We start from the raw sequence: 27,772 nt of genomic DNA, 5'->3' as shown, positions 1-27,772 counted from the left end.
AAAAAAAATGATAGCATCATGCTACAAAAGTTACGTTTAAGAATAATTCACAAACGAACTAACAACCAAGTGTAATTTAAGTATAGATTTACAATACAAACAAACAAACTTTGTTCGGAAAAAATTAAAGGCAAAACAAGTAAGAGCAGCGCTGTCTTCGGCTATGCCGAAGGCTTCATACCTTTCATGAATATCTGCAAATTTTACTTTGACAGATTACTGCTTTTGAATACATCTGCATACATCGATAGAGGAGTTACATACTTATATAAAAAATCGCATCTAAACAATCAGAGGTATGGAAGATATACTTTATATGGCACCAATCTAAGTGATTTTCTCTGCTATGTGATCGGTATGTAAACCGGTAACACAATTTATTGGGTTTAGTTTCCTACATAAAGGAGATATATGGCAAAAACTGGTATCTGAACAATCAGTGCTATAGGAGATAAAGCTTATACAGCATAGATTTTGATGATTTTCTCAGTAGACTTTGTATTATTATTTATAAAATATCTTACGAAATTTATCGGTTTTAGCTATTCAAATAAAGGAGTTTTACCGTAAAATCCCATATCTGAACAATCAGATGTATGGAAGATATATGTTGTAGTCATCCGATCCTTGTTATTTTCACTGTAAGTATTCTGTTAATAATGAGTGAAAGTGGTGCGAAATTTCATGTTCCTAGCTGCATAAATGGAGGAGTTATGATAAAAGACCTCATATCTGAACAATCAGTTGTATGGGGTCTGCAGGTTATAGTGACCCGACCTTTGTTATTTTCACTGTAAGTCTTCTGTTGATAACTATTGAAAACAGTGCGGAATTTCATGTTCCTAGCGATATAAATGGAGGAGTTATAACGAAAAATTTTATATCTGAACAATCAGTTGTATGGGGTCTATAGGTTATAGTGACCCGATCTTTGTAATTTTCACCGTAAGTATTCTGTTGATAATGGGTGCAAGTACTGCAAAATTTCATGTTCGTAGCTGCATAAATGGAGAAGTTACAACGAAAAATCCCATATCTGAACAATCAGTTGTATGGGAGCTATAGGTTATAGTGACCCGATCTTTGTAATTTTCACTGTAAGCATTCTGTTGATAATGGGTGCAAGTGCTGCGAAATTTCATGTTCGTAGCTGCGTAAATGGAGAAGTTATAACGAAAAATCTCATATCTGAACAATCAGTTGTATGGGAGCTATATGTTATAGTGGTCCGATTCTTCCGGTTCCGACAAATGATTAATACATTATAAAAATACACCCACCTACCAAATTTGATCCGGATATCTCGAAAACTGAGAAACTAGATTGCATACAAACAGACAGACAGACGGACAGACGGACAGACGGACAGACGGACAGACGGACAGACGGACAGACGGACAGACGGACATGGATAAATCAACTCAGCTCGACGTTCTGATCATATAAGTATACATTTTGATGGGTCTATCTCTTTTTGTTCTGGTACTTACAAACATCGGACCAAAGTTATAATACCATTTCATGCTCATGAAAGGTATAAAAATCGGTTGCCATCCGTAATCGACCGATAAGTTTAGCGAATTAAAATGCAGCAGCTCTGGCTGGCTTGGCCATTGGAGTTCGAATGGACTCCGACGCTCCAGCTCTGTAAGTATGTATTCAGTTCGTTACCCGCTGTTGGTAGCAGATGAAGAGGGAGGGAGGGAGGTTCTAAGCTACGAATAATATTTTCTACATAAGCTAGGTGGAGACGGTCGATATTTGTCCCTTACTACAGGTAATGTCTTTCAGAATTTAAAGCAAGCTACTGTTTAACGACCAAAGTAGTAAAGTAGGCAGCAAAAATCTCAACTGCCCAATTTATTTCATAAAAGGAATTTGTAAAAATCCTAAAGAGAGCCTTTTCTGTAAATTTTTTATTTCTCAGGACATCAGGAGAGTTAGGAGTATGAAAAACTCACCAATTCAGGCATGGGATGATCATCAACGATATACAAACATGACAAAAGACGAGCGACTATATAGTATTTAACCTCAGCTTCAGTAACATACAGTTGAGATTCCCGTCCAGAGTAGCGTGCAGGAGAGGCAAAGTGGCAGATAAAGAAGCATGCTATATTCCCACACCGACGGTTCACAGATGGACTGCGGTGTGATGACTTCAAGGAACTCGACGTCAGCTTGTCTCACCGTCTAGGGAATGATGCGAGCATCTTGAAAGCTGAAGTCTTAGGTATCTTTGAAGCTTGTTAGATTCTAGAAGAAAATATTGGTAGAATAAAGAAAGCAACAATTTATTCTGAGAACCAAGCGGCGTTGTTAATATTAGCATTACCGGCCACCAAATCCCTGCTTTTCCAGAAGTGCAAAACGGCCAAGGAACTCTGACCTAAATGGCACGCCCATATAATAGAACTTGCCGCTGCTGTTAACTAGAAGGTAGCGAAGAAAGTGTTCACTCGTAGATAATATCAGCAAATTCATCAAGGTATCCAGATGGTTTCACCGAGAATGCTAGATATATGTATCTAATGCGCTAATTGTATCGAAGTAAGTTGCCATGAAGCACTGCAACCAACCAACCACCAAGGACGTTTTAGATTAGGCCTTAGTTTTCAATTCAGTAACAAAAGCAAAATCCACTCAGCAAACCGAATTAAAGCCCATCTTCGAACTGTCCCTGAACACAGACAAACAGCAGCTCATTGAGTCATGATATCCTGTGGCGTTTTCGTTCGCCCGATATTCTTGACACCAAACGCTTTTATTTGAAAATAATTTAAAAACGAAAGAAGTAGTTTATCGCGGAATTTTTGGCTATATATTTAGTTAGGGCACCGTTGATTTATTTAAATATTTTAAATATTTTATATAAGCCTTTACGAGAGCTCATTTTCTTTTGGGTGGTGGAAAATATAAATGGAGCGGTCTAAGTAAACTAACAAACCGCTACCTACCACCCAAAACCACCTTGACCAAATATCGCTTCCCACACGCGACGCAAGGCACTTCAAATGATAATAACGGCAGCAGTGAATCCACCAATAAAGAAGCCGTGTCCTGATATGAGTAAAGCTCACAGTAACCTCGGTGAGTAGCTGTTTTCTGTCACTCATTTAATTTGATTAATGTCGAACGACATCGCAATTGTTCATGTGAAGTGCAAACATCTAACGTACACACACAGACACAAGAGCAAAGTGAGATTAAAAACATACACATATGTATGAGTGTGTATCGGTGATCGGACTTCTACCAAATTGTGGTAGATCTGCCATTTTTTTGAGCATCTACCACAACTACCACACAAGGTCTGAAATCTACCACATATTCGCGTTTTTGAGTAGATTTATTTTTGCTCGACATAATTTTCTTAATTTTAAGAGCAAAAATTGTCCAACACTTGTGAACACTAACAACAGGCATAATGGGAGGAGAAAATAAACCGTAAAATAGTAAACTTTCTCAATATTCAATTTTTCGACAGCAATCGTGGTTTTATTAAAAAGAATTAATAGCGAAAATGTTAAATGTGCATCTAAAGTTTCTAAAGCGTTGTTCACTTTTACTTGAGAATTGTCAAAATAGGCAAATCCCAAGTAGCAGTTTCTGGAACGTGCCACATTTGTTCGCTAAATCGTGATGTGATAAAAAGAAAAGCTGGCAGTACTCTTTCAGAAATCTTTCAAAATATATTTGATATGGAAGGAACTGCTTTACACTGTTAAGGAAAAAAATTGCCAAAACTAAACGCAATTTTTAGCTACTTCAATCTTGCACTTTATTATACTAAAATAATTTTTTTTTTTAGATTCTATTTAAAATGTTTGCAATTTAGGTGAAACCTTGCAGAATTTTTTAATTTCTGTACAAAGTTTGATGCAAAACCTGAGATCTACCACATTTTTTTGAAATCTACCACATTTTTTTCCAGATTCTACCACACAATTTTTTGTTTTGAGTCCGATTACTGGAGTGTTTGTATGAATGTGTCAAATGTATGCGCCTTCCATCCATAATTAACGAGCTTCATTTGTGCAGGCAGATATGCAAAGGGGTGAGCACGCACTTGAAATCTCACAAGCGTGTGGCATGCCACCGCACGCTAGATTATTTACAAATATATGTATTAGTGCATACGTATATGCATGTATGTGTACATATGGATGCTTTCACATATGTATGACCATATGTATACTCGTACAAATATATTAGGATCAGTGTTGGCGCGGCGTTCAGAAGAAATGTATCAACGAAATTCTCTAAAATGGATCAAAAGTATCATGGAAAAAAAATTTAAGTATCAAACTATCAATCTTCAAGAAACTTCTAATTCTTCAATTAAAATGATAGTTTGAATCTTTAATTGAGATCGTTGACAGTTTTTATTAATATTTTTTGGTTTTTATATAAAATACAGAGTGAAAATAAAGCTTTTATACTCGGTAACAGTTGAATTCATTTGCATACTTAACTAAAATCACATATCAAATTGATGTTTAACACTGTAAACACATATAAGTAATTTTCACAATACTTACTGAATTACTCTAGATGGAATGCTTAAGGCAGTGTAACACGATTAGTACATTTGTACATTTTGGCAGTTATAGAGTAGTGTTGTTTGGAAATTCTTTTATTGAGCTGAACTCAAATTTCTAAAGAACACCACTCTGTGACTGCCAAAATGTACAAATCTGTACAAATATACCAATCGTGTGACACTGCCTTTAGCCCAGTACCGCAACCGACAGCTTCAAAAAGGAAAGGAACGACAATATTAGCCTGTTCTAAGGGTGGGTAACTCTGTAAATTTTCGTGTGCTGACTCAGTAACTCCAACTCACTTTAATGAGTCAGCACAGTGAGCTGGCACAAGTGTGCTATCGCACAATTGGTATGTACATCGAAATTATTGATGATGTTAGTAATCGAAATCGATTTAGAAAAGGTTATCCTTAGCTTATGTTCGTAGCTGGCCAGAAAAATTTTACAAAGCTGATTTCAACTGGTGAGTTCATTTGCAAAATAATTCCCTACTTAGTGTTGCCTGAGAGTTGTAACATAAGAATCTGTTAAATGGGCTATGCATGTAAGCGGTTACCCAACGCATAGCACTTCACATGTAGAATTCTGTTTGGTTTTGATTTTTACGTAAAAATGGTATAGCAGTGCAAGTATGCATAACTTGGCTATTCGCCTTGCTTCTTTTTAAATTTGGTAGTCGTATATTCAATTGATGGTTAGTCTAGTGATGCCATCTATTATGGTACTCTTTGGAAGATCGTATTAGGTTCATTCCTTTTTTTTTGGACTAAAATCTGAAAAGTGTCAAAATGCCAGAGCGTAAGCAAAATGCGCTCGCTAAAAGAGAGTAACAGGAAAAGTAAAGGAACGCAAAAAACCAAATTTTTAGTCCAAAGAATGGCAACAACAAAACTAACGTCAAATAAGAACAGAAATGTATGTACAAAACACATTCACACAAGCACAAGCACAATAAACACTTGCTATATCAATTATTTTTTGCCTCCTTCCAATTTCAATTCATTTCTTTTACTTTTTAGATTATTCTCACTTTTAGCGAATTCTTTAATTTCCGTTAATTTAAATTCAGTTGAGTTTGACACTTTTCAGGATTTTGCCAGAAAAAATTCTTCTGACTAAATCTGACTACTTCGGACTGATGAGAGTCGCTCTCACCGACTGTTGCTCTCTCATTTTTGCTGTCATTTCCGAGTTAAGGAACGCTTTTTGGACTAAATCTGACTACTTCGGACTTTTTCTGACTATTTCTGGGAGATAAGGAACGCGCATATTGTGTGAATGTGTGAGCTCATCAATTGAGTTACCACATCGACACAGTTCTAAACAATGCAAGCCGCACCGAGCTATGCAAGTGTCAGCACATCAACTGAGTTACCATATCGACTCTGTAGCACACTGAGCTATACATTGTCAGCACATAAACTGAGTTACTGAGTTACAAATTTTTTCAGAGGTGAGTCTGAGCGTGCGGCACAGTTCTAAGAGTCAGCACAGTAACTCAGCACAGTGCTGAGTTACCCACCTCTAGCCTGTTCCCGCATTCCATGATTTAGTGAGAAATCGTTCGCAGAATATATGATAAATGTGTGAAAGGAAACGACTTCGGGCTACTTCGGACTAAATCCTGGAGTATAGTATATATTAAAAATTCGAGGAAAAACGAGAACACTGATGAGAATGCATTAACAAAAAAACAAAATGATTTTCAAATTTACGTATCGGTCCAGCTGATTTGAGAATACACATCGCGAAAAATTTCATTATTTTGATTGCGTTGCTAAAATTTGTAATTTTCTTTTTTTTGCAGACCATTTGAGCTTAAACTTTTTTATCATCTGAGGTAATTTTTTAGAAAAAATATTTTTAAAAACTAGCTTTATTTATAAAAAAAAGCAAATATTTTTGTGGGGTACGTATTTTCAAATAGGTCCAGCGCACGTAAGTCTTAATAATTTTCCGAAATATTTTGGCGAAAGTCTTAAAATATCATATTTTTTATATTTCCGATGGAAAAACAGTGACGATTTTTTTTAAGCAGGGATGCACCCTTATATATACATATGTAAGTATTTATGTGTTGTGTTTGGGCATGAGTGTCCGAAAATGACTAAAATGAATAGCCAGCCGACGTATGGAGGAGCAGCAAAAGGTTTATGTGGACACGAGCATACAAAACTACGTGCGTATGTACATACATAGATATTTACGACCCTAATCACTTATGCACTTGAAATAAATTTACATTTTAAAAAATTTAACACACCATATATCGCTTAAAATAATTACGAAGTTTTTAAGATTTTCCCTTCCTGGAAAATGAAAGCAAATTTTTTGAAAAGTTTTGCACATCTATCCTTATTTAAGTAGCCATAACTTTTATTTCACTTAGCTGCTTGAAAAAAAATCTCTCTAAAAGTCCTTTTATTTCTCAGTACAGCAAACACAAATAAATGTCTTAAAGAGTTTTCATCTCACTCCAAACAAGGTTGCAAACAAAGCCCATAAAATAAGAGGCAAATGGCGAAAAGACGTTCGAAGCAGGCTGTGACCCAAAATTTCTAATTTAGAGAGATTCATATGAGCAGCAATTGCATTTGGCTGAGTTTTTTTATTTTGTTTATATTTTATGGTAGATTTTTTGTAGCAACATTACACTAAAAATTGCAAACTATCGCCTTGAAGAACTAGTTCAGCAGTGCAGTCGGCAATTTCCCTCAAACTGGTGCCAAAAAGAAGCATGGAGGATCGATTTCGATGAAATCACCTTCCGCTGACGATAATATATTTCACTTTTTAGTCTTGGTTAGTAGTTACTACGTTTGAATCGGTATCTGAAATTAATGGTAAAGGTGCAATCTTCTCCCTAAGATATTTAGCGAGCGGATTTGTTTGGCTTTACTCTCGATGTAAATTCGAAACGGCTGATATGTGTATGTAATAAAAAAGCGCTTTACTTTCAAAGTCTGACTACACCTTTAGTTTTGAACCGTAGATGTCTCACATTAAATTATATTATACATATATGTATTTACAAAATACATGGATGGAACATTTTTGCTAAAGATTAATCGCAGACTAGTTCCCCCTCAAATGGTACTATTTTTGCGCTAATTCAAAAATGAAAGCAATTTATTACGGTATATTTTACCTAAGTAAATGCCATGGTAGTTATTGGCATGGATGCGCCACACATGGGCAATTTTGAAACTTAAACATAACAAGCCGAAAAAAATAAAATAAAAAACAAATAAGCGGAGCCAAATAAGCAGCCAAGCTACTAAAACATTTTCTCATCTCAGTGGGTTAACTTTGCCAACCAGCCAGTCAGCCAGTCAGCCAGCCGCCGTTCGGTATCCAAAGGGATTTTTTTTTTGCGAATTTCTAATACAACTTCTACGAGTGCAGCCACATTTAACCGAGCATCACTACACGCAGCCATACATACATACATACATACATTACACAAATGTTGTTATTGCACCCCACGCGTCATTGCTGATGGATGTTGGCTCTGCTGGTTGATGTTGACGGCGATGTTGACGATGCTGCGGCGATGTACGACTACTGTTGTGATATTTAGGGGCAACTCAATTTGCGTGTGTTTTGTTATTGTTAGTACTTTTGGGTTGTGGTTGCTGTAAAACTAAAGGAAAAACTGTAAATCAGAAACGAAAACTCGAATAGACCGAACCCAGCGAATTGAGGTCGCATTTGTAAAATTTTGTGTGAAATGTAAGTGGATTTAAGTCGACAGGGGACGTTTAAAGTTTTAAGCACTTTCAAATGTCAAGATTTCTTTTATGTCAAGAATTTTTACCACACCTGTTTTTTAATCGTTTGTTATAGTCGATGTGAAGGTTAGGTTAGGTTAGGTTAGAGTGGCTGGCCCGTGGGCTGGAAAAGCCCGTTGTGATACCACTTGGCGAAGCCATTTGTTTCTTTCCCTCCCTTAGTAATTTTTTATATAGCACAAAAAGTCGAGAACGTTCGCCGAGTTCAAATCGGCTAAACAATCTAGAAAGTACTTGTTGAAGAATTGGTTGCGCATGTTGGCGGTACAATGGCAGAGATAGTGTTCGATGGTTTCCACCTCCTCTTTTTCTCTGCAACTGCGACAGAAATCGTTGGTGGGGTATCCTAACCTTTTGCCGTGTGTGCCCATCAGGCAGCGTCCGGTGATTACCCCGACTACTAATCTCAGAGAGAAGCCCACAGCCCACCTTATATTTACCTCCTCAACGAGCTTCGTCTTTAGTCTGTGTTTGCAGAAGGTTAGAGGTATGCCCGCATTCCGAGCAGAATTGACTACAGATTTTTCCGTCCCTCTCCTTGCCAGCTAGTCGGCTAGGCAGTTGCCAGGGATGTCCCTATGTCCAGGGACCCATACTACAGTCAAGGAGCATTTTAATGCCAGCAAGTTGAGAGTCTTCCTGCATTCGATGGCTACTTTGGACGATGCTTCGTTTGAATTGAGAGATTTAATAGTAGCCTGACTGTTAGCATAGATAGAAATAGGCCGTCCTGGAGGGGCGGAGGTTATAAGCCACTTAGCCGCCTCCATTATGGCGTTTAATGCCGCTTGAAAAACGCTACAATGGTCCGCTAAGCGAAAACTGAGATTTAGCGCATTCTTTTTTTAAGCTTGGAACCATCTGTATAATTGACCGTAGAAACAGAGTAGAGGAATGGTATAATCAATCTGTCGTAGATTATCCGGTAGAGTTTCATCTACTTTTGCGTGTCCGAATCTGAGGTCTCTCCACGGCTAGTCGATGGGAAGGTGTAATACAAAAATAATTTGCATACATATATGCTATATAACTTTTGAAGCAAAGTAGATTACCACCAGTGCACTGGAAAAATATACTACATTTCTCAGAAGGATATATCCTTGCTGCTTACTTTGTAAAAATTTTATTATTTTACGCTTCCACATTGGCCGGAGGGTGAACGAGAAGAAGACAAAATACCTCCTACCAACACAAAAACAGTGCCATGGGCCAGTGAAACCCACAGCGACATCTATTAACGAAAAAATGTCGATATCGACTAATCTATTAGCACGCCCATCCTTTCATTTAAAGCGCAGAAATATAATAGATGTCATACAAAGAAAAAAGGCTTTGAAGACTAGGTCGAGATTTATGTGAAGTTATTGTCATTTTGGCTATGCTGGAAAATAAACGCACAAAAATTAAGTGTGTTACATAGTTTTTTACTTGGCCTGAGGGCAGCTACAATGATCTAGAAACCAAAAGCTGAGGCTCGGAGAAAGTTCGTAAGAGTTAATCCCGTTGCCAGCGATATGGCTTAGCTTTAAGCCGTTGGGAAAAATGGTCGCGGCTCTTGTGTCCAGATTCGATTATGGTGGAATAGCTGTTTACTGAACTTCGAGTGGTTACCTGCTTTTAATAACCAAACCTTGATAAGGCTGGCTACGATATGGGCTGCGTCCAATGTAGTTGCGCTACAGCTTGCCTGGAAATTGCCGTACATGTAGTATGTTCTTAGTTTTAAAGGAAGAAAATTTATTAGGCATCCCAAAGCCTTACTTAAGTGCATGGGTCCGAGCTGCCATCCTTAACCCTGTCCAGTGAAGTCTTACTGAGGTATGGGCTAATCCAAAGTTGGCCAGCTCACGACGATCCCATAGAAAAGGATATATAGTTTCAGACCCCATCAGCCAACCGTAGGATAACGATAACCCGTGCCGACTTTTAGTTGACATTTTAGTAAATAAGTTGAGTCAAAGCTACCAAACCGTCCATGAAAACTTTTGAAATGCGAAAAATTCGACATGTTTGCCATATTTGAACGCATTTCTTTTAAATTTGTAACTTTCAATTTTTAACAGGATGGCAGGACTTCTCCGAAAGACATCGAGAAAACTAATTAATGGGGAAAAGTACAGTGGCTTTGTAGGGCTGCAACTGTAGGAGATTTTTTTATTTGTTGACAGGGCGTATGATGAACATTAAATTATCGAATTCAAATTTTGTAACAAATTCTCTTCCTTCTTTTATGACATGAAAAAAATTTAACTAAACATAATTTTCATATCGCACTGATTTACAGCCATTAAAACAGCCCGAAGGGACACGTGAAATAATAAAGCATATGATTCGGTTTATGTAAGGAAAATTAAAAAAAAAAAAAGAATTTGATATAAAAGTTTAATTTAATAATTTAGTGTTTACCATATGCCCTGTCAGAGCAATTAAAATTGTTTTACAATTGCAAACTTACACAAATTATTCTTTATTGTCATTATTATTATTATGTGTTTTTGCTGAATTAAGGAAATTTAAAAAATGTCCTTTGAAATTGTTATCTTTTTTTTGTCGCATTTGCTTCCATATAACGCATAAACACAATTTATTTTTATATGAAAGAAACCCGCAACACCTTCGGCGAAAAAAATTCTAAAAAATCAACGGTGATTTTTAGCCACTTGAAATTTGCACATTGTTAGACTAAAATTGAATAGGCTATAAAACTGTGTACTCAAAAAAATGCTAGCGCTTCTGACAAAAAATTTTGAAATTAAAGTAGAAAATTCGTTACATATAGGTCATTACACGCACAAAAACTCAATATATTCGTGAAACTAAGTAAAATTGCGTTTTCAGATTTTCTTATTGACGTTCTTTAAAAGGACTTTAAAATTTCGAAGTGATGAGCATGTCAAAAAATTATTTAAAAAATTCAGTGCAATATAGAATAGCAATATGGGTATCAAACGAAAGATACAATTTTGTAGGGTTCAAAAATATACAAATTTTTGGTACGTAAGGACGAATAGGTATTGAAAATGTTCTCTTAAAATGTATCTATATTAAAAATTTACAAAATTTATTTTTGAAAAAATTATATTTTAAGAATTAATGCACACGACCACAGCCTAGAATTTCGCTGACTTCATTAACTTAAAAAAAAATGTAAATTAATTAAAGTGGCATTTACACTTTTCCGCGCTACTGATGATAGCCGCACTGAAAGTTGTGGAAAAGACGTACCCCAAGCCCCCAGTCGATGATGACGGAATCGATGCTCCACCACCTGACTATGACGAGGAAGGAATGGCAATTACGCTGCTGAAAAACAGCAAATCTACTGCAGATGACGGCCCGCCAGCCGGGGTATTCAAATACGTCATCGAAGAGTTGATAAGGCGTATTCATCAACTCTTATGCAAGATATTGTAAGCTCTGCCCATGCCACAAGAAAGGCGACCCCGCAATACGCGTCAACTACCGCGGGATCAGCCTTCTAAACATATATTACAAAGTCTTATCGAGCGTATTGTGTGAAAGAACGAAGCCCACTGTCAAGGAACTGCTCAAGCCTTATCAGTGTGACTTTAGACCTGGTAAATTCACCATATACCAGGTATTCACCTTACGCCAAGCATGGAAAAGGCCCGCGAGAATAGTATCGACACATACCAACTATTTGTCGATTTCAAAGCTGCTTTTGACAGCACCAAAAGAAGTTGTTTTTATGTCGCGATGTTTAAATTTGGTATCTCTGCGAAACTTATACGGCAGTGTAAAATGTCGTTGAGCAATACCACCAGCTCTATCAGAATTGGGAAGGACCTCTCCGAGCCGTTCGCCACCAAACGGGATTTCGGTCAAGGTGATTCCCTTTCATGTTATTTCTTCAATCTGATGTTGCAGAAGATCATAAGAGCCGCAGAACTGAACCGCTCAGGCACAACAGTTTAACAGAGCATACAATTGCTGGCGTATGCCGACGCCATCGGTATTATCAGTAAAAACAATGGCTACGTCTGTTCTGCCTTCTCTGGATTAGATAGAGAACCAAAGCGAATGGGTCTGGTGGTGAACGAGGACAAAATGAAGTATCTCCTGTCATCACACAGAGAGTCACACAAACACCAATAATAATCTCAGCCAACGGAGAGGCACTCTTGCCAACAAGTCCTACTTTGAACTGAGTAGGCAATTGAGAAGTAAGTCACTCATCATGCCTGTGCTGGTGTATGGTGCGGAGGCATAAATAATGACAACATCCGATTAGGAGGATCTTGGAGTTTTCGAGAGAAAGATTCTGTGGAAGACTTACGGACCTTTGTGCATTGGCGATGGCGAATACCGCAGCGAATAGTGTAGCAACTTAGAATACAGACGCTACGTTGACTTGGTCATGTCGTACAAATGGACAGAAATGCTCCAGCTCTAAAAGTAAGCAACGTTGGTCGAGGATGCTGGTAACTGAGGAAAAGGAAGGCCTCCTCTGCGTTGGAAAGGCCAGATGTACTTGGCTTAAGTTGGCATCAGTCAGAAGAGAGATGACTTAGGCGGCTGTAGCGTTTAGTGCTAACCTCTAACGAGTCCAGTCAGATCATGTAATGAGCTTATTAAATGCAGTATATTTTTCAAGTGAAAATTGCAAACACAAACCAACCAAAATAAAATAAAATTAAATAGAATGCAGCAGAGTTGAATCTACTGGGACCACAAACTTTAAAACTGTGCAACGTACTCAAATACATATATTCCCATATCACCATTACAAGGTATTTTCGTGTATATACATATGTATGTGTAAACCAGCAGCAGCTCTATTTAGATAGACTTCTTGTTTTATAACATTAAAAGTTAAAATGAAACTTTTCAACAGTCACGACCAAACTTCAATTCCTTTCACAGAGTCTACAAATGGGCTATTTGTCTACCATTTCACTCTTGAACAATTGACACATCACTGACATTGTAGGAACAACAAGCAAATTTCTCCAAATGGTTAATCAAACACATTGCCGTTTTAATCCCTTTTGGGTCATGTAAGCACGCAAAGCTTAGTAGGTAGGTATGGATGTGTGTATGTAAGTTCTCGACGTTTTCACATATGGACGAAGTAAACAGAATCAAGCGTGTAAATAATTTTGGTATACTCGGCATGTGGGCGAGAGGCTAGCGGTGGGTGACTAGCGTGACAGGTTGGACGTATGTCTGCGAATGAACTTTGTATGTGTTGTTTCATGATGTTTGTTTTTTTTTATATGACCGGACGAGTGAATAAACATTGATTTACATAATCCGACTGGAGTAGCCATCAATCTCACTTTGACATTGGCACTTGTCACTACACTAAAATTTTTTTTATTTACACGCAAAAGTTGATGCATCATAAATGGAGAAATTTGTTTGCGTATTAAGGAATTTCGAATAACAATTTAAACGTGCTATTTTTTTCCTTTTTTTGTTGCGGGGTTGCAGTAACTGGGCGTTACTTAAACTGTGCCACGTTTTTAATTCACTCTGCACATTCTTTTGTTTTTTTTTTTTTTTTGTACCAACTCAGCTGAATACAACACACCGTTTTAGCGGCCGTGGACTGAGACGATCCGACGGGAACGTCTGTAAACGCGAAAATCTGAAAGTTAACTGATTTTTTAAACCCATCAATAAACGGCGAACAGAAAAAAAAAATAGCTGCAAGTACAAGTACAAGTGGCTCACTGCAGTAGTCATAATCATGAAATGCTTACTGAAAATCCCAAAAAATCAAAGTGCATGAAAATAATAATCAGTAGTGGGGTGGTATGTAGGTGTGTAGGTGTGTAGTGGCGGCAGTGGCGCAGGCGTGCAGACGGCAATGACGGCCAACAACCGCAACCAACCGACAAGACAGCAAAGCAAGAAGCGGCCAAATAGCACCACTTACCCACATATCTCTATACATATGTATGTATGTATGTAATTAACTGCCTGTGCGCGAGTACTACGCGCGCGCACCAGTTATGACGCCAAAGAAGCGCCAATGACTGAATGTACGACTAAAGACTACATACGGGTAGGAGGTAGTACTCGCATAATGAATCATCATAATGAAGTTGCTCTAGCAATTGCAGTTAAGTAAATGGAGTAAAGTAATAGGTAATGTTGGCGTTAATGAATCCAATGAGAGTCAAGTGCGCCGCTGCCGCTGCCGCTGCCGCTGCGATTAACTCAACCATTAAAGAAATTTTGATTTAAAAAGAAAATTAATACTAAATAATACTGCACACGAGTTTGGCGTGAAAATAAATACATACATATAGCTGCTAGCGAAAAATGTGTACGAAATTCGTTTTGTACTTCATACAAACATACATATTTATGTTGATGCAGACAGCCACCTCCTGCTGCTGCTGCTATTGCAACCAATAACAAATTCTTCAGGCACGTTTACATACATAAATATGTACATGTTTATGTATGTGTATATCTGGTGAGCAAACAGAATTTTAATTTTAGCAAACACCTTAAAATTTTTGTAAATAATAAAAAATGCTATTACAGAAAATATTGAAACCCAAAAAACAAAAAAAAATGCGCACAACAAAATAATAAAAGCAACGACGAACATTTTATAAATAATGTTGGTGTTTAATAATTGCAACAATACAAAAAATGTATGCTCAGTAGGTTGCTCGCGGTTTATGCATGCAACAGTACTATGTACATACGTAATGAGTACATGCCAATGTACATATGTATCTATTTACATACATACATACATATGTGTGCAAATTACCTGCACTCATCCATACACACGTGCGGTATAATATATGTACTCTTCTGCACTGCAAGTGTTAAAAACAACTGCTAATTTATTTCGCTTATTAAGCTTCATAAACACACTTGAACTCGACGAAATATGTCTGCATTTGTGTTTTTATTTCAACTTCTTAACCCTTGTGCGGAACCCTAGGTACAGCTGTACCTATAATCAACTTTGAACGTTGAAAGAAATCATTTGATTATCCCAAAACAATTTTTTTTTGTAGTGACGAACAAAAGTATGGGCACAGAGAATATTTCACAATACATACAAAGTTTTTTATTCTAACTTCTTTTCGATAATTTTTTCGAAATATAGTTCATACCATGATAAAAATATAGTAAGGTAGAACCGCTGAGAGTCACTTTTAAAATTCTTGACGTTTCCAAACAATTTAATTTTTAAATTTACTCACAAACTCACACACACATTTTCATTTTCAATCTCAAGCAACAACAATTTCGAACAATTTCATTTTTTTTCACTTTTATATGATTTTAAAATGTTGGCAAACTTCCAAAAAAATTATGGCCGACAAATTGAGAGAATGGTTCTCCCTTGCTATGTTTTTATCATGGTTCATACTACACCAAAAAAAAACATAAAAATAAAATCTCTAAATTGTGTGATAAGCTCAGGAAAATTCAATAAATTTGCGTACGAATTTGCAACTTTCTATTTAGATTTTTTGGCAGAGTTCTAACAAGGTTGCAGTTTTCAGTTTCCGCACAAGGGTTGAATGTAAATTTTTAATATAAACTGTTTTTGTTAAATAAGTTATTCCCTTTTACAAGTGCTTATCATATTGACAAATTGTGAGTATTATTTTTTATTATTTAATTTTGATTCTTTTCTTATAATAAAAAAATTGTTTATTCTTTTACACAAACCGTGCAATATTTGAACAAAAAAATTAACAAACTTTCATGAAAATGTCGAGCATTTTCATGGGATTTTCAGAAGGAATATGAGTATGTACTTTTGTAGCCCATTCAATTTTAGTAAAGAGAAAATTTGGAGTAGAGTCCTTGACTTTCCCCGAAGCAGTCTATTGGAATTTCCTTTAGGCTTGCAGCTTTACTACACTTGGTATTGGACCATTCGCATAAAACGTGAGTTTAGCTACTACTCAATTTTCAGTGTGAACTGTTGAACTTAAGCTCACTTTATCGGTACACAAATTTTATCTGAGCTGGGCCGTGCTAGATGGAGTAAGGACGAGTTAAGTACTTTAGTTTGTATGGCCTTCGTTTTTAAACATTTCCCAAAATTGTGTTTTGGAAGTAGTTTTACATTGCCTAGTCACTTTTTTCCTCTTTGGTATTTCACTTTCACTTTAACATTTTAGTCTAGATGGATACTTATAATTAATGACATTGTTTCTGCAAACAATCTATAGGGGCACATAAAACTATAGCGTAACAATTTTGATTTTGATTGTTTTTTTTTGTTTTACTTAAAATGATTTTATGGGTATGTATGCAGTCATTCTATGCCTTTGAGTGGTATTTTAGACTCAACATATCTTTTGGCTTTCCTCCTTTAGAAGGCTATAAATGTTCTCCTTTATTTATACTTAGTATGTAGGCACACGCATATGTACATTAGGGTGGTCGTTAAATGTAGAAAGCAAATTTTTACATCAGCTTTCCTAATTTCGAACCGCTACTTCGATGCTACGATAGTTGAAGATGTCACATATAATTGTTTGTGCCGATTGAAGTCGGCTAAGGCGTGTCGCACAGTGGTCAATGTTCATATTACCTTATGAAGACGTCTTAACCGACTCCAATCGGCGCCAAAATTTATATGTGATATCCTCGACTTTAGTAGTATCGATTTTGGGTATTAAATGAAAAAAAAAAATATTTTTTAATTTTTTGAGTCCCTAGAGGCATCTGGCCGTTGACCCCTTTGCGACACGCTTTAACAGACTCCAATCGGGACCAAAGTTTATATGTGATAACTGTGGCCGTGTTATTACCGATTGAGGGGGTGAGACTGAAAAAAGTCGTTCATTTTATTTTTCTAAAGATCACCCTAATGTACATACATACTTACATTGGTAAGCATTTACGTACATATGTAGTACTTATATGCCTACAATCGCATACTCATATCAACTACATATGTACATATATGTATATATCCAATTCACTGAAATGAATTGCCAATAAACTAAGCAATTCGTAACATTTTCCAACCATCAACTATCTGCTAATGATAGCACATCATGCGAGATCGAAATGAAAAATTCCATCCAAAGAGTCGTGCTCTAGAGAACATTGAGAACATTTAACTGGTAGTATTTATTAGCAAACATATGTATATGTATGTAACTACATACATATATCTCTATATATCTCTACGAGCAAGTCTTTCTATTTAAGTATCCATATACATACTTATGTAGGTATGTACATATGTACCTAGCTACATACCACGTTGATCAATTAAATTTTCGTCCATCAACCAAACAGTCAATAACCTCAGCTGCCAGTGTGGCAATGGAAATGTGTATTCGCACTAAAAAGTGACAATATGTTTCAACAGTTATGTGCTCGTAGATGTGTGTGTGTGTGTGTCTGTTGGGCAAAAGTGAGAATTTTCGTTCGAAATGCTTATCATGGCATGAATTTTACTTTTCCACAATCAACATCAGAATATTTGCGCACAAGTTAGGCGTAATCATTGTTATTTGGTACAAAGTTTTGATGTCAGCACTTAGCTTTGATCTGTCTATATGTGTACATATACTTCATATATATGAGTATTTACTCTACCGCTGCACGTTTGCACTTGGAATGGATTTTTGTTATGCTTAGAATGCTAATGCCTGCTCGATGCTTGCCACAAACAAATTAGCAAGTTTAATGCACACACTTGTGCACTCGCAAAATGAACAAGTGCACTCTGCCATACAAAGGCCCACACACACACACACACTCAGAATTGTGTAGGAAGATATCTAATGGCGGTCATTTACAAGTTGTGAATGAGCAGAGTTCAGAATCATTTACATTGCCTATAGTTTATGTAAAGTTGGCGGTGTGCTCAACATTACGGTATCATACGTAAGTACATACATATGTATATGAGAAAATGTCACGATTTGTTATATTTTTCGACAAAAGCGTGCTTTTGGTTTAAAATCGTGGCACACTTATCTTTGACAATGCATTATCTTCAGTTTTGCCTAGAGAACGAGATTCTATCGCGAAAAAAAGATTTAAAATAAACAACTCGTGCTCATATAGCCGTAGTTGTGTACATATGTAACGCATACGACCCGTAGCACGATACACAGTCAGCTAACACCTTAACTTAAAAGTTATATTATTTAAAAGTAATTAAATATTGGCGTGAATTATTTTTCTACGGTATTCTTCACGAATATATATATTAATTTCGAGTGCGCTAATACAAATTTTAAAATTGGAATTTTTGTTTCGTAAATCATCGTCATCTTATAATCAATGTACATAATTTTTTTTTCATTTGGTGGCACACTAGTTTTATTACTCTAGATTGGTTCGTTTTGGCAAGAAGAACATTTTCACCGTTTATTGTTGACATTTTGAAGTATCTTAAAAAAAATATCATGGACTCTTATATGAACATTGTATTAAGGCGCTGGCCCAATGCAGGCTTGCTTTGGGTGCCTTGCTGACTTTAGTTTGCTTTGATTTAGTTTGAAAACTTGTTTGGCCCAATGGCGGCTTGAAACGCTGTCAAAGTAACCAGCTCTCTGGTTGAAAAGTCAATATCTGTTCCCTTAACATTAATTATTGTTTTCCTAGAAAACTCTAGAAGATGTATCAAAAACTTTCAGATTTATTTTAAATTAATGCGAAATAATGTTTGTATTTAAAAAAACTGGCAGTAATGACACATACATATGTATATGTACAGTTACTAAAAAAACTATAACTTAAAAAAGCAATTTACTTGAAGTAGAGCTATAAGAAGTTTTTTCCTCTCGTGTAAAATTTGTAAAAGTGAGCTTTGCAATTTTTTACTATAATATAACGATATGTTATATTTGATTTCGAATTGCTTTTTTTTAAATTAAGTAAGCAAATTTTTGTTTGCATTTATGTATTTTGAACAGGAACATGCCTCTTTGTCAAAAGCCTACAAAACGCTTTCAAATAAAACATTTGTCTATTTAAAACTTTGAGGCGCTTAAAGCAAGTGAAGAAAAGCTGCCATTTGGCCAGCCTTTATACATTTCAGTATGTTCCAAATAATTTTTGACACTTCTCGGAGCGAAGCAAGCAAAGCAAGCCTGCATTGGGCAGTACCTTTAGACAATTTCCCAAAGTTATTAAAAATTGATATGATTTTTTCGAGTAAAAATTAAAAAAAATTTATGATTTCGGTACTTTTTCGCCTTAATAAACGTTTTAAAAAAACTATTCGAGTGAAGACATTTAGAAAATTTAGGATCCGCATTGGTAATATATGTGCAGTGCAGAGTCTCTACTGACCCTGGATATATATGTACATTTATATTTTCCGATTACCTTAATTCCAATACACATACATTCATTTTCCGCTGTACAATATTTCATCTAATAGCATTTATTTTTTTATATTTCCAGGCGATGTTTATGTCGAATATATACAGGGACTTCCACACCTAACAGTGCCGCTGCCAAGCAGAATGGAAAAATGCCGTTTTGCTCTGAGGCCTGTCTCGCACAAAGTGGGCGATTTAATCGAAATGTTGAAAATTGAAGATCACGGTATTGATCGAGCGGTTGTGCTGAATAAATGCGGTGTACGGATAGCGTCCACATGCGCCATCGATAGCCTTATGGATGAGCCATTTTGGTGAGTAAAAAATAAATTTAATTGAAATAAATGAAGCAAAAATAACGTCGAAAATGTGACGTAGTAGGTGTGCGCCGATATGGAACCGCCATTAGGAAAAAAAACCTTCTTTTTTTGGGGTATTAGTCGGACTAGGAATCAAACGCAACTGGTTGGTTGGTCACATTGGGTTTCTTCTTCTGCTTATTTGGCACTACCACCGTTTGTCGGTTTGGGCCGGGTCCAAAAAAACTTCGCCCAATTGTCTCTCGACTTTACGAATTTGTGCCAGTTATTCATCCCGAATACAGACAGGTTCCTCTGCACTTGGTTGTTGTTGTTGGAGCGGCACTATTCAGTCCCGCCTGGCCCAAGAAACGAGCTGTTTCGACGAGGTCGGGCCAAAGGAAGAGGGTTTTTACCTTAGTACGGTTGAGCTAACATGTGAAGAGGTGGTTTGTGTCATGGAGGGAGTCTCAACATGCCACGCATTCATTGAGGATATCGGGGTCAAGTCTGGAAAGTAGCTGTGGAGGCGGCTGCAATATCATGACCGTAATTGGACCAGAATAACGCGGTTGTCTCGTGGCATTTGAAGCGCTATGTCTTCGATAGGTGGTTCATAGGGCGATAGTCGTGGTAGGTAGTGACCACGGTGCAGCGAACAAAGGTGGCGCCGTCAGTGGTACCGCTACTTTGGTTTTGCCGGTTTTGACAGTTGTGGTAACTTGTAAATAAACCTTTGTTTACAAATCAGCGAAAGAGAAATATGAATTATTAGTGAAAAATCAGTTTAAATTGTGTTAATTTGCAACTTGTGAGTGATTTTTGAGTTGAAGACTGCGTAAGAACTAATACAATGAAGTGATGTGTATTAAATTGCGACAGCCGTCAATATGCAAGAAGCCCAGATGCAAGTGTAGCGCTGGGACGAGTCGCTGCATTTTGTGTACATAGGGCACGGCAAAGTTGTTCCCGAAATGTTTCTCAATTATTATTTTAAAAGCATTTCCTCACAATGATTTTGTTTCTGCTCTACGCAGCCTCCATTAGCAAGTTAACTAATAAATCCCGCAGAGATGCTGCTGCAGTTTTCTGTAGCAGCCTCAATTGCAAAGCAATGGAGTGCACTAAAATGTTCACTGTTCTCTAACAGATTAGGTGAAATATTTTTGCATTTAGCAAAATTAAAACACGTTTTTCGCTGTAAAGTGAACAGCTTCGGCAGTTTCAACTCGTTCTTCTTTTCGCTCTATTCTTTGTTTACTTGTGGTACACAAAAGTCAACGCCCAGGACGGCGCAATCTTGTATTCTATCATTCTTGGGTAGTGACCGAATCTCTATGAACGACATTAATTACTCATCGGCACTTTCACAAACAAGGGTCTATTGCGGTACTCACGTCTGTGGCATCCTAGCAAAAACTACTTGCTGAGCATTTTGTTATGCTCCCTTACATCAGAATGCATCCTGTCGCCTTGTAAGTTGCCAACAACGTTTATTTGTCTTTTCTAAACTTTTTTAAAAGTACTTCCGGCAAGCGACTGGAGGAACTTGTTGCGTCTCTGTATTGCGGTTGTGTGCGCGGAGAAGGAGAGCTGCCAAAGGTAGCCGCTAAGACTATCGGGTTGTTCACCGTCAGAATTAGTGTGCCATCCACGTGAATGCCCAATTGAAGCCTCATTTCCTTTCTGCATGTGGTGAAGAGGGCTGCCGTTGATTTCGTTGGAGAGAGGACGCCAATATCGAGCAATCGTCGGCATAATAGACCAGGGAGAATGCCTCCGGTGGCAGAGAAAGCTTTGAGATGTAGAAGTTAAATAGTGAGGGAGTTGTAAAAATCTGTCCATGACCACCTTCGGCAGTCAAAAGTGGACCCAGGGTTTTTAGATATCCAGAGAACTCATCTCTGCTCTTGAAAATTCCATAATCGACCAGAGAGTAACCGAAAACAAATCCTTGAATAGTGTCAAGAAGATTATTAAATTGGTAAATGCCACTCCTTTGGAGAGCTTTGACTCAATCTTTACCCACCCACTCCGGAAAGGTCTTGCAGCTCCTTTAATCACTCGTCCTTGGCGGCTTCCAACCGTGGATACAAAATTTGTAATTTTTTAGTTTCAACTTTAAAAATTTTCTGATTAAATAATAGGGTTTCATATCATGGTACAAATATTCTGCAGAATTATCTAATACGCTTCGAAAATCTATTAAACAGCTGGCATATAATCTAACAATAAAACAAGTTTTATTTCCTTTCAGGCTACAAATAAATGACAACAAATATGAAGTTATTCCTCCCAAAAGGAAAAAACTCGACTCAGAAGACTTAAAGAGGCTAAGTGATGTTAGAACTTTAGTAGCACAAGTACGTTTTGCTATAACAATTTATACATACTAGTACTTGGATAATGCATAATCAATTATTTCATTACAGTTATACGAAGCTTTACACGTCGGCGAATATCATTTGCACAAAGAGCAAGAGTTAGTGAAAAAAATAGAAAATTTAAAATTTGAAATATCACCACTAGAAATGGTAAGACATTTTCCCGATTCTAAGCTAAACAAGCATATATCTATGTGGAAATTTCTTGTGCTTGTAGGAAAAGCAAGAATTAACAAAACTTGCGGAACGTAAAACTGTCATCGCAACATGGGTCGGTCTCAGCTTGATGGCGGTGCAATTTGGCGTTTTAGCGCGTCTCACCTGGTGGGAATATTCTTGGGATATCATGGAACCCGTCACATACTTTGTAACCTATGGCACAACGATGGCCATATATGCCTACTACTGCCTAACAAAAACGGTAAAGATGTTTAGCTTTTTTTTTAGTTTCTTAAATTAGGTATTTTGGTTATACGGTAAGAGAAGAAATTTATTGCCGCACTCTGAGCTAACTGAGCTACTCGGTTCAGTTAGGCAATAGGGACCGAACATAACAGTTATTGATGAAAACTGTCTTTGAAAAATTCACTATGAAGGAAATGTGCTACAACTATGTGACATGTACCAATCGATTTCTTTTTTTTAACGAGAATAAAATTTGAAAATAAATTTGTATTTGTAATTTTTATGCAAAGTTAAAAAAATAACAATTATTTTTTATTTTTATTTTAAAAAATCAAAAAAACAATTATTTTTAATTTTTATCTAAATAATATGTAAATCACAGTTATTTTTGATTTTTATATTATATGTCTTAGATAACAGTTGTTGAAGACTTTTATTTATAAAAATCAGTCACTGACTTTTGTTTTTTAAGTCGTACGTATAAAAGTTATTATAATTTTTCGCAGTTAACAAGTTGTTGGGGAACCAAAGTTTAATAAGACTTGTACAAATGACTTTTATAAGTATAATTTTAAAAATAAGTGACTGATTTATATTGATGACTTTTACAAATAAAAGTCTTTAATAATTGTTATCTAAGATATAGAAATAATTTAAAAATCAAAAATAACTGTTATTTGCAGATTATTTAGATAAAAACTAAAAATAATTGTTATTTTGGATTTATAAAGTAAAAATCTGAAGAAACTGTTATTTAAGGAGTAATTAAATAAAAGTCAAAAAATAATTGTTAAAGAGCGATTTTTTTACCTGTAGATGTAACACTCCAACGTGAAGAGAGGGCTAGAAATGGAATTTAGTAGAATTTTGGTAGGCCAGACAGCCCAAAATCGATTTTCTAAACACGAATAAAGAGAGAAAGAATAAAAAGTAAAAGTAAGAGCTTTAGTAGTATATTGCGGTAAATAGAACGTAACTCGTTCATCTAAACCGAAAATACTTTGTACTGTCCTCCAAGCAAAATGTACACAAAGGATCATCGATGATGGCTATGGTGACCATATAGCGTTCCCATTAATTGTGTCCTGTAATCAGTCCTATCAGTTCTCGCAGCTCTCTTTCTCTGCCTGAGCAGAAAATTCTGCATCGTCCTGTCTGTCCTTTCAGGAAACTCTTGGTTATTTTAAAGCTGTCTGTATTGAGGCAACAGTTCTCAAGATCCGTTTTCTTGAAATCGATGAGATCCCTGCTGCACTGGTCTGTATTATTGACATGCTAATTAGCTCCAAAAAATCGCTTAACGTACCTTCCTGGAGCGCTATTGAGGAGCGACGAGCGGTTTCCAAGAGCTTGCGAATATCTTGGTTGTCACTTTGGATCCTGATTTGAAGTGTGCGCCACTTTTTCCAATTATCCAGTCTGCTACTTTACGCATTACAAAGTCTTCCGATTAAACGATCGTTCTCATCACATACACCCAAAGCAAAACAGCATCTTTAGTTACCCTCCAGGGGCAGACAGCTTCAGTTATATTTTCAGTCTTGAAGCCGTCTACATATCAAGTTCTTACCGAGCTCTCCAAGAAAGTTTATGGATCTGTCTATTTCTCCCATGTAGGATAGCTGGTGACACTGATACTGATACTGTCTACCAAAAGAGAGGCTCCGCAGAAAGACGAAGTCTAATGTTTCTAAGCATCGGAAGGGTCACAACTTCCAACCATAAATTTTAGGGTATACCTTTGATAGCTTCCTTTGCTTCTCCGCGCGTACCGTAATTACTAAGTACAGAGCCACAAGGACGTTGCTTACGTTGTACGGACAAGCCATCAACGACATTCACTGAGAGACAATCATCACCTTCAAAGAATTCTTCCCGTGAATGTTATCTGATTTCGACCACCACCCATAGCAGACGAGGATTAAAGTCTGAATACTGTAGCAGACTCAAATCTTACTTATACAGACTCGACCCTGACATAATCAATATATATCCGGTCTGTGAAGCCCCTAGCTAACCAACCCGATCCTTACGCTAAAACCAATTGTGGTAGGACGCAGAAGCTGGATTAAGACAATTTCATAGGAAGTTTTACCTCATCCTTATATTTTTTTCTACAGTGTTATGGCGGATTTCCACTAGGCATTAAATTACACAAAGTTTAATGACACACTTGGGCATTCAAAAATACCTGCGCCATTACGTTAAGAAAATGTATCATTAAATATATTTCTAAATTTTTTAAATTGCACACATTTTTCGTAATTTCAATGCCTGGTGGAAATTCGACAGAAAATTTACAAAATTCTAAAGATAGGGGATCTCAATTTTTAAAGACTATTTTTAATGTAAATTTTTTTTCACTATCTTCTAGGAATACAATTTCGAATCGGCTAGAGATCGCCTCTTCCTTATAAGCATACACAAAAAAGCCAAAAGGAAGAACTTTGACATTGAGAAATATAATATTCTGAGACGCCAAATAGCCGAAGCTGAATACGATTTACGTCGTCTGCGCGATCCTATCAATTTGCAACTGCCGCCACATATTGATCGTTCACAACGGATTACATCAAACGAGCCACCAACGAGTGTCACCAGCGAAAAGAAACCCGTCAGCTTCCGACTGCCCTTCTTAGAACCGAAAAATTAAATAATTGTTATACATACATACATGCATATAAGCTGCACAAATTATGATTTCAACATAAAGACAAGCAACAACAGAAATACATACCAATAATGTTGAGTTTAACGAAAGCACAAACTGGCTGCAAGCAAATACATACAAACAAATACATACATATTATTGATAGAAGAAGCATTGTACGTAAATACAAACAGACAAACAGGCGCATACACACAACAACCGATAAGCAGATTTACTTTAATTTTAAGAAGTAGTTGTTGCATATATATGTATATGTATGTATTTACTATACTAATAAGATTTGTTCATCGTTCATTTGTTCAGTGGTTTTAGTTATTTTATTTCTATATACATATGTATGTACGTTGCTATAATCAAACCTAATGAGAGTTGTTATTTTTTGCCTTAACCCTTGTATACCTATCCATATTGATTAGGAGAATTTTAAGTGACCTTCCTATTGCATGTATGTATGTAAGTATATATATATATACGAATGTTTATGAGCTCGATGGTTTTTTAAGCTAGTTAGATTTTTATTAAATTATAGATATTGTTGCAAGGCAATTGTTTGGTTGTTTTATCAACTTACATACTTAAGGTGTAATAAATGACAAAATCGCAAATCAAAGACGGTATAACTACTTACATACATACATATTATGTACTGAATTACCTATCGACTATGTAATAAGCATTCATTGTTGGTGTATATTCGCTCAAATGTGCTAAAACTTTATCTATATGTTCACTAAGCCACGGATGTATACTTTTATGTATAAGTGTAAATCTCAGCTGTAAACGCATACTACCTTTACGTATAGTTGTTAAAAACTGTTGTTAGCAGCCTTGTAAAATATCTACTACATCCTTCTCACTATTTAGTAAATTTTATGTTTATTATTTATTTCTAAAGAAAAATCAAACAAAAATAACAACAACAAAAAACAATGTACTATAATTTAAGCGGTTGATTCAAATAAATGTTTATTATTTAATAATTTTCATTTTTATTTCTTCTTTGTTTTTCAACCAATATGCCGAATATCCACTAGGCATTGAAATGCTAAAAAAAGTTGGTGCTATTTTTATTTTTAATTCTACTTTAATTAGGGGAATTTGGTAATTGAAATATGTACACAATAATGGATGTCAGACCAATGAAAAAGGTTTTAGTTTGAAAACATTTTGAAGAGGATTGCCAACAGTTTATAAATTCGAACTTAATTAAACTATTCAAAAGTTCACACCATGCAAAACACGAGAAATAGGCAGCACGCGTCAACGGCAACAAATTGGCGGATTTATTGGCGTAGTGAAAAAATTATCAAAAATTCTCACACTGTTGCATTTCGCGTCAAAAGTATTCTCCAAAAGCATCTAATTTATGCCAAAGATAGAATTGAAAAAATAGGAAGCGGTATAGCGAGTGAATAAAATTCATTTCGTTTTAGATTCTAATTTTACATTAAAAATTAAGTTAAATATTAAACAAGTAATTGTTAAGCTAAAAACAAAATCGACTTTCATTCTCATATAAAAATTTAAAAGTACCGTTAATTTCTTCATGATCCACTGATCTGAAGTACCATTTTTTCTTAAAAAAAATAATAATTATAGTAATCGGTTAACGGGGTCCAAAGTTACGCGGTAACATAAGTAAAAAATATATATTTCGACGAATTGATAACCTTCTCTTTTTTGTGAAGTCGGTTAAAAAGAATGAAATTGCTCCAAAGTTACAATAAAACACAATTTTTGATCGTTAAAACATTTTTCTAACTTCTCTATGACTACGGGCCAATACTTCTGGGCGAAAAAATTATTTTATGCATTTGCAAAAAAAAAACGCATTATTTCAGAAAGTGCAGGTTTTTATATTCTCTTTCGTAAGTTAAAAGTCCGTACTTTTAAATAGAAGAATAAAAAAAATATTTTTTTTTTTTTACCGACTTCAAAATAGGATGAGATTATCAATAATTCGGATTATTTTGTTTTTATGTATGTTACCGTATAACTTTGAACCACGTTAACTGATTTCGATGATTCCTTTTCTATCGTAAAGGTATTGGTGATACCATACTTATTTGGTTGGAATTGAAGTCGGTTACGTTTTTTGCTTAAAAATTACTTGTTACATACAGTCATGTGAAAAATCATAGGGACACGACATTTTGACCAGTTTCGGCTATTTCTCTTTTGATTGTTTTATGTTTATTATTTTTTTATAAAAACCCAGTTTCAAACTTTGCAGAAAAATTAGAAAAATGCAACAAAATTTTACAACAACAACAAACTTTTTACTAAGAATTTCAAGAAAAAATCTAAGCATGCAGTTTTGTTGCCCATTAAATGCTAGGAAATGGAATTTTTAAGTGGCTGGTGTTATTATT

At 36.0% G+C, this 27,772-nt stretch overlaps 1 protein-coding gene across 4 annotated transcripts in view; it reads left to right on the top strand.

Moving 5' to 3' along the window:
• Positions 1-26,382, top strand: part of LOC118747759 (calcium uniporter protein, mitochondrial) — a 216,412-nt gene extending 190,030 nt beyond the window's left edge. For all 4 annotated transcript variants that reach the window (XM_036481884.1, XM_036481882.1, XM_036481886.1 and 1 more), the window contains 5 exons: positions 19,724-19,955; positions 22,198-22,303; positions 22,373-22,474; positions 22,542-22,745; positions 25,104-26,382. In XM_036481884.1, the coding sequence (XP_036337777.1) occupies positions 19,724-19,955; positions 22,198-22,303; positions 22,373-22,474; positions 22,542-22,745; positions 25,104-25,382 (923 nt within the window). In that variant the 3' untranslated portion in view covers positions 25,383-26,382. The remainder of the gene's footprint in view (positions 1-19,723; positions 19,956-22,197; positions 22,304-22,372; positions 22,475-22,541; positions 22,746-25,103) is intronic.
• Positions 26,383-27,772: the final 1,390 nt, after the last annotated feature.

Source organism: Rhagoletis pomonella, unplaced genomic scaffold, assembly GCF_013731165.1.
Source record: "Rhagoletis pomonella isolate Grant_MI unplaced genomic scaffold, Rhpom_1.0 Rhpom_scaffold_00012, whole genome shotgun sequence".
In the NCBI taxonomy this organism is placed as follows: Eukaryota; Metazoa; Arthropoda; class Insecta; order Diptera; family Tephritidae; genus Rhagoletis; species Rhagoletis pomonella.
Note: the sequence above shows the minus strand (reverse complement) of the source record. Positions and strands in the feature narration are given on the sequence as shown.